The 8,241-nt window shown below is 43.6% G+C and overlaps 1 protein-coding gene across 1 annotated transcript in view; it reads right to left on the bottom strand.

The window, feature by feature from the left end:
- Positions 1-6,837, bottom strand: part of zc3h13 (zinc finger CCCH-type containing 13) — a 15,380-nt gene extending 8,543 nt beyond the window's left edge. Inside the window, exons 1-13 of the mRNA XM_046056280.1 lie at positions 6,686-6,837; positions 5,729-5,905; positions 5,388-5,491; positions 5,057-5,171; positions 4,733-4,844; positions 4,405-4,571; positions 4,111-4,259; positions 3,439-3,639; positions 3,113-3,280; positions 2,662-2,987; positions 814-1,290; positions 454-702; positions 57-338 (exon numbers count right to left, since the gene is read on the bottom strand). Of these exons, the coding sequence (XP_045912236.1) occupies positions 57-338; positions 454-702; positions 814-1,290; positions 2,662-2,987; positions 3,113-3,280; positions 3,439-3,639; positions 4,111-4,259; positions 4,405-4,571; positions 4,733-4,844; positions 5,057-5,171; positions 5,388-5,491; positions 5,729-5,896 (2,518 nt within the window). The 5' untranslated portion in view covers positions 5,897-5,905; positions 6,686-6,837. The remainder of the gene's footprint in view (positions 1-56; positions 339-453; positions 703-813; positions 1,291-2,661; positions 2,988-3,112; positions 3,281-3,438; positions 3,640-4,110; positions 4,260-4,404; positions 4,572-4,732; positions 4,845-5,056; positions 5,172-5,387; positions 5,492-5,728; positions 5,906-6,685) is intronic.
- Positions 6,838-8,241: the final 1,404 nt, after the last annotated feature.

Genomic DNA, 8,241 nt, shown 5'->3' with positions numbered 1-8,241 from the left:
CTCCTTCCTCTCCCTTTCGCGCTCCCGCTCCTCCCTCTCCCTCTCCCGTTCCTCACGCTCCTTTTCCCTCTCTCGCTCCCGCTCCCTCTCCCTCTCTCGCTCCCTCTCCCTCTCCCGTTCCCGCTCCCGGGCCGCCCGCTCCCTCTCGGCCTCCCTCTCCTTCTCTCGCTCCTTTTCCCTCTCCCTCTCTTTCTCCCTCTCCCGCTCCCTGTCTCGCTCCCGGGGCCTGTCGTCTCGTCTGTCTTCTGCTCTATCTGTCCTCCGCTCCTCCCTCCTCTCTTCCCTCTCAGACTCCTCTGATCTGCCCTGGTGTCTATTCGGAGAGGCTGCTCTTTGATCTGGGAAAGCAGAAAGTTAAAGAGCTTAGCCCAACAGATTTTATTTAATTTTACATTATGTGGACAGAGTTTGGATTTTGTACAGGCTTAAAATAAAGCGAACCCTGACCCCTACCTCTCTCTCGGTTGTCTCTGCGATCCCGCTCTCCATGCCCTCCTCTCCTGTCGTAAGACGAGTCTCGTGCCGGCTCTCCTCTCCTGTCGCTCTCATAGCGATCTCGGTCTGAACCCCTCTCGGAACTTCTTTCAGCAGCACTGCGATCGGTGCTCCTCTCTGCGCTGCGTTCGCGCACCGAGCTGCTCCGTGACTCCCAGTTGTCGTGGCTGCTTTCTAGTTGGGAACCCCGGGAGTTTCTGTTAGACCCTGGTGAAAGAAAATAAAAAGATAGAATGACTTACGAGATGCTTGTAAACATTTTTCTCATGGTCGCAAATAAACTATGAAACTGAAAGCTGAATGCAAGTCAGTTCTTGCCTTTATCAGATGTTTCATTAGCACGCCCTCTCCCTCGTCCGTTCCTCTCCGCTCTGTCAGTCCTGTTCTCCGTCCTTACTTCACCTCTCCCTCCGTCATCGCGTCCATGACCTCTTCCATAACTCCTGTCTTCCTGGGCCAGTTCCTCCTTCCTGTAGGTGTCAGCCCTCTCCCTCTCTCTATCTCTGTCCTTCTCCCTCTCCTTCTCCCGGTCCCTTTCTCGTTCCCGCTCGCGAATCTCCAGTGACTCCCGACTGGAGCGCGTCTCTGTCCTGCTCTCTCTGGAGTCCTTTACGTCCCTGTTGTCCCGGTGGTCGCGAGAGTCTCGGGTTGTTTCTCTTCCCCGATCGCGAGTGTCCCGTCGCTCACGGGCCTCTCTAGTCTCTCTGTCATCGCGAGCGTCTCGTGATGAGATCAGTTCGGAGTCATAGTCCCGGTCGTCACGGATGCTGTCCTTCTCTCGCTTACTGCGGCTTCCTGTTTACAAGAGAGACACAAAAGATAAACTATTGATTTAAAATTCAATAAGCTCAATATACACTGAGGATATGGTATTGGTCCCAGAAGGGACGTGTAACTCTCTTGCCCTCTTCTATTGGAAGGAATAAACAAATTGATTGCAACATTTCCAGTCATAGCAAGAGATGCAGCAATTCGGTCAGCCAGTGACCAGAACTTTCAGAGACCGTCAGCTTGATCAGACATGACCAGTGACTGATATTTTATAAGCACAGACCAAGTAAAGCACCAGTGAAAAACACCTGTTGGTGCAGATGAAAAGAAAAGCAAGGTGAGCAGATTACAGTAGTTTGAGAGAAAACACTAAAATAAGGTGGAGAATTAAGTGAAATTATAATGGTGAGATAAGAAATAACCAACTACAAATAGGATAATGTATATATTATAATGTAATCTAACATTCTTTCAAATATTAGCAGTTATACTGTCATTCTGTGAGAAACACTGAGCCGTGTTATACTGCAATATATATATATATATATATATATATATATATATATACACATACACACACACACATATATATACATACACACACACACCCACCCACCCACCCACCCACCCTAGTAGGTGCTGCAATCTGGTGCAGTTTTAGAGAAATGTTATTTAATTGTCAGTGTTTTATTATGAACATGCAATTGAATAGACACCAGGAAGAATAATCTTCATGCTGGTGCTTACAGGGATCCCAATAAAGAAAAAATTCTTTCCAATAAAGATAAGTTACAAAAATATTTGTATGCTGTCAATTATAGTTCTTAGAAAGAAAGGAAATTGCAATCAGTCCATCTCTAATCATAGCCCAAACAATGCAGTGCAAAATGAGCCAGACTCTATTCAGATCCAGTCATTTTGAGGTTAGAATGCAATGTGTTTAGGGGTGGGAGAAAAAATTACCTTCTGAAAAATCTGTATGAAAACAGTAAAAAAGGTCCAAGTTCCCAGAACTCAAGGTGACATCTTTACATTTTAAATTTTGCCAGACCAACAGTACAAATCTCAAAACAATATTAATTATTTTTTTCCCCCCCCCATTTTTGATTAATATACAACTTTAAATGATAGATTGTCAAAATGGTTGATGTTTCATTTGCTTGTTTCTGCATGAGATATGTATGTACATCTAAAGAGATCAAGTGAATGACTGGGGTTATGTGTAACATAACCCAAGCTCCATTATTTATGATTTTATTTTTACTCACTACTATGAGACTTAGACACCACAAATAAAAATCACAGTGAAGTCTGACAACACATACTGTAGTTATAAAACCCTCCAAAGCCAAAGTATGACAAATTTAACTGACAAATACAGTACTAGAACATTACCATCTCTGCGCTCATGTCTGCGCTCCTGGGCAGGCGGGCTCCTCTCTCTTTCACCACGGCTCCTCTCGCGGCCCCTGGAGTGGCGCCGGCTGGGGCTCGACCTGTCAGATCGGTCATGGGAGGCAGGAGGTGATCGGGAGCGTCGGGAGCTCGGAGGGGAGGAGGCCGAGGCCGGGGCTGCTGTGCTCCGGTGGTAGGTGGGAGAGGACGAGCGACGGCGACGAGGAGACAAAGAGTGCCGCTGGGCAGAAGAACCCGAGTGGGAGGAAGGGGAGTGGTGGCGGGGAGGAGTGGGGGTGCGCTGGCGGCGCGGAGGAGAAGGAGACCTGCAGTGACAAAGGATGGTTATTTTCTGCCAGACACCATGTCCACTATTATATGATGAACCTTCACTGAGTTTATTAAGGCATCGAGCAAGAAAAGCTTCACTCAGTGGCCCACATGTGCTAACCTGCGAAGAGGGGAGGCCAGCACAGAGGTCTTATGCGACGAAGCTTTAGGAGACGTAGATTTCTTCCTGGCTGAGGGTGAAGTGCCCCTGGAGGGAGATGACACACTACCAGAACGCTCCTCTGAAGTCACAGACCGCTTGGCCTTGTGGGAACTGTCTGATCGGTCCCTATAAACAGCACAGTTATGAGCATTATAAGTTGACAATAACTGAAGAGAATTTCTTTGCATAAGTGACCACCAAGAGCACTAATACGACGGTGATTGCATACTGTGTGATATTATTTAGACAATCCAATGTTGACCTGCAATAAGTCCACACCGTACCTGCGTTTTTCCTTCTTCTCTTTGTGTTTCTCTGTATCTCGTCCCCGATCTTTCCCGTCCTTCTGCTTCTCCACAGACTTCTCCTTGTTTTTGTGCTTGCCTTTGTGTTTCTTCCCAATCACAGGAATGTCCAGAGGGACTGGGGGAGGAGGACTGGGGGTACGTGGTCCTTTCTTCTTACTGTGGCTCCCTTTTGAAGACCTGGTTGGAAGAGGATAGAAAAAAATCTGCCACATGCTTCATAATGTCAGCAGGTCACACAACTCATAATCCATAAACTGTAATTTAGGGACAGTCCCTCCTGTTTGGCACTAATTTAACAAGAACTAGCTAAAATAAAAAAAATGTTGTTAAATGTTATTTAAACTTATCATGTTGCTATAGCTTAAAACTATTAACGAAAAGAAATGAAATCACTTGGAATTCAATATGTGGGTTACATGTCACCTAAGCTTGGAAAAAGGTGAAACGGAGTCTTGATTTGTGTTGAACCGGGGAATCCATGAAAAGAAATATATATAAATCTGAACACAAAACATAATCAGTTCATCCTTGACAAATGCCTTTACTTTTCTCCAAAAAGCATGTAGTCTGTTGAACTCTGAGAAGTTTGTGAAATATCCTGGCAATTCAAAAAAAAAAAAAAAAACAAGCCCACCCCCAGATACCTACCTGACAGATTCTGTAACAGGTGAGGACACTGACAACTTCTTTTCTTTCTTCCCAGAGCCTGAGCCTTTGGTTCCACTTTTGTGTTTTGGGGATCCCATGGACTTCCTGGATGAGGGTGAGTCTTTATTGCTTAACTGCTCCGGGGAGGCCTGAGGGACAGAGATAACAGTACTGGCTGATATTCAAATCTTGACTCCCTGCTTCAGGTGGCCACTTCAGTAAGGGTAGTGAGCTTTCCCGGGGGTTGAGATACTTTAAAAAAGACCCAAGCTAAGGTAGAAACTAGTTATTTACCTTCTGCATGGCGGTGGCTCTTGTTTTGGTGGGGGTCTCATCTTTCTTGATGACAATCTCGTCTCTCTTTTCCAAGTTCTCCTGCTCCAATTTCATCAGCTCACGTTGAATCTTCTGGCGCTTCATCTCTAGGGATAACTCGTAGTCGTAGTCACCGATATCCGAGTCTTAAAGTAAAAAAACAAACAAACATAAGCTTCTAAAGAAAATATCTTAGAATCTGTCAAGTTAAAGCCATATTAATGTTAATGAGTTCATTTCAAATCATAACTTTCACAAATCATTCGGTCACTTGTGCTTTAAACTTGAACAAAACAAGTTCTTGAACCTTCACGATTGGTTTCCCACTCTGTGGGCTCTTCTTCACTGGCTGGGGTCCGCTCCTTTGTGATCTTTATATCGTCCTTTTCCCTGTGTCGGCTTCTGGAGGAGTCTCTCTTCTGTTGACAGATACACACAAAGATGTTAGAAGGAAACCCACATGTTGCATTGCTTCATGTGCTTATTCTTATTTTATAAAGGCTGTGTTTTTTTCACATTCCAAGTAAAAAACAGCTTTTGATTCAGGGTCGGTGGTGGCCTTTTATTTATTTAAAAATAAATTAGCCACCATTTACACGTTTGCCAATAGATTATTACAATGTCAACTCACTCTCGGTGTGGGGGATGTGGGCTCGTCTACGTCTCGCTTCAGGTTTTCTGGGTCAGCATCCTGTCTTTTATTCTTCATCCTCTCCCGCAGATCACCTGTGGGTCTCTCGGCTGACCTGCTCCATAAAGACATACATAAACACACAGAAGTAACGTGTCAACAATATGGTGCTACAGATGATAAACCATTTGTTTTGACATAGACAGGGCCACAAAAACACAAAGGAAACTCAAAAAAACCAGCATTGTGGGTCCTGAAAGTCATATAGCTAATATATCAAATACGAATTCTCATTGCTAAATTATATTGCAACTAAACCAAGCCATCTTACCGACTAAAGCTAAATCCTTTGCCTCGTGGCTGAGTTCCATGTGTGTAGCGACAAGTGTTGCCGTAACTGCAATTACCGGTCTTCAGCCAATTTCTACAGTGACTCTGAAAAACACAAACGAATGAGCCTGATTAGATAAAGCACCGCCCACTAAAATGAGCCATCGCAGTAGGGATACTAAGAGGGTATCAAGTTCAGTATAACACACAAAATATATTATCAGACCGCAAAAAGGGTGCTCCCGCTTATGGGTCCCTAAATGGTACTGAATCTCTAACAACTCTGCAACAGGACCACAGGTTTGTGGCCAGCCGTGATCTTTGACTGCAGGTTATACATACATCAGCAGCATTACTCCCAGTGCTGGGGCCAAGTCTTTCGAACACACTGGGCCGGCGGGAGGGGGCAGTGGGGTTGCTGGTGCTGCTGGTCGTGGTGCTGCTGCTGCTGCTGCTATCAGATATGGTTTTTGAATTCTCCACTGTTACCTTCCGCCTGATCTTGGACATTCTGCAGGACTGGAAAATATCAAAAAACAATGCTTAATGAAATGTCAATACAATTATACACCACGCACACAGTAAGACTTATCAGAAACTTCAAGTCTTTATATAATGAGTTAATTAACTAATTGAATTAGTCAGTGTGCCATCTTTGCTGCGGCTTCTGAACAATGAGAACGTTTCAAACAGTAATCGGTTCAGATCAAATGACATTAAAAACAGTATTTCTGAAACTGTGGTCCACCTTACTTTCTCTGCTGTGTGACTACACCGTCAGTTCTGAATTCATTCATGCTGAGTGCAGGGCTACACACATTTTAGCACCCTAAATTGAGAGTAAGAAGATCACTTTAATCTAGCAACTGTTTTGGAGATTGGCGTTTAGAGACTGGGCTCCTTGTCGTTTTAGTTCTCCAATAGGTAGCGGCACATCCAAAACATAAACACATGCAAACGGCTCGGCCCGTTGTTGTCTGTGCAGCTGCTCTGCGCTTCACGTTACTTCTAGCGAGCAGTCGTGCATGCTAGCTTAAGGTTAGCTAAAGTTCCTCGCCAACTGCACGACTACAATGCGATTGTTTTAAGTGCCTTACGTCCTTATACGTGTATGTGAGATGCAGTTGTTCGGTATGTTAGAGACTGACGTTAACTGTTGTGCAAAGCGAACGGAGGCTAATGCTAAAGTTAGTTAACCAAAGAGCTAATGACTTCATGTTTTATCTCAGCGCGAGGCCTTGTAGCCACCTTCAGCAGCGTGCCTGCTAAACACCGAGTGGAAAAGAAAAGCCGTCTCACCCAAGATATTAATTCGGTGTCGCATCTACTTTAGTCGAGTTAGTGGATTCAGCACCAGTAGACATAACACGGCTTATTCTTTAAAATCAAAGGCAGAAGCTGCCCCGGGTGCCTTCATATTGGCGGAGGGTCTTCTTCTTCTTCTGTGGTTTGTAGAGGCAGTTTGTCCTCCGGGGTTCTTTCCGCTTTTATTTTTCAGTGCTTTTCGCACTGCTCCGCTGTGGACGACAGCTGTCTCCTCGAAAAATGTCTTTCAAATCCTTTCATTAATTTGACTAATTAAGTCGTTTTGGCTGTAATATTAGTGATCAGTATTCGTTGATTGTTTGAAAGCTTGTATGCTAGCTAGGTCTTATTTTGAAAGTTCTCACCGGAAGTGTTTTAGCTATTGTGTCTGCCTTGATATTGCAGGGGGAAGAGGGGTTGGTTATAGTTACTACAGAGCATATAAATGCGTCCTCGGACTAACCACCCGATAAACTTGTTTCTCTGAGGGACCTGGTTAACTTAACCCACTGTCTATCATGGAAACATATTAAATATAGTGCAGTTACTCTTAGTCACCACTACAGGGCAGTACAATTCACGGTGATCATGATCAAACTACAGTATTAGAAGCTACTCTGAAGGAGGCTTTAATACATTAGACTTTCAAACTATAAACCAGATTTTCAAGATTAATTGGATTAAGCAGTGTTTGTCTAAAGGCAGTTGTCAGTGGTTTTATTTCCTAATCTGTTATTTGATAAGTGTGGTTGTCTAAAATTTATATTATGAAATGGGGGGGCTCTGTGTCAGAACCATTTACTGTTGGTAATGGTGTTCGGCAGGGTGGTATTTTGTCACCTTTCCCTTTTAACGTGTATATGGATGACTTGTCACAACAATTAAATAAATGTAATAAAGGATGTATGATAGGCAATACTCTCACAAATCACCTTATGTATGCAGATGATTTGGTAATAATTTGCCCATCTAGTGCTGGGTTACAACAACTGTTGAAGGTTTGCTCTCAGTACGGTTCAGATTTTGATATCAAATATAATGCAAGTAAGAGCAATATCATGATTGTTAGAAGTAAAGAAAACAGGAAATTTAGTATTCCCTGATTTCTTTTTATCTGGTACTGCCCTTAAAGTGTGTGATGAGATTAAATATCTTGGCCATCATATTGTAAATGATTTATCAGATGATATGGACATCAATGTCGTAAGATATATGCTCAGGCTAACGTGCTTGCACGTAAATTTGGCATGAGTTCTGCTTATGTTAAGGTAGCCTTATTCAAAGCATTCTGTACACTGCTATATACTGCCCACTTGTGGCGGTCTTACAGCAAAAAGAACATGCAGAGGCTTAATGTAGCGTATAATGATGGCATGAGACTGCTCTTAAAACAGCCAAGATGGTGTAGTGCTAGTCAAATGTTTGTTAATGTTGGGGTGCCTACATGCTCTGCCTTAATAAGAAATCTTATTTTTCGATACATGTGCAGAATGTCTGTCTCTGAAAATAGAATTATACAAGCTTTAACCCACAATAATTTTAGGTCGGTC

The sequence above is a fragment of the Micropterus dolomieu genome, linkage group LG01 (genome assembly GCF_021292245.1).
Source record: "Micropterus dolomieu isolate WLL.071019.BEF.003 ecotype Adirondacks linkage group LG01, ASM2129224v1, whole genome shotgun sequence".
Lineage (NCBI taxonomy): Eukaryota > Metazoa > Chordata > Actinopteri > Centrarchiformes > Centrarchidae > Micropterus > Micropterus dolomieu.
Note: the sequence above shows the minus strand (reverse complement) of the source record. Positions and strands in the feature narration are given on the sequence as shown.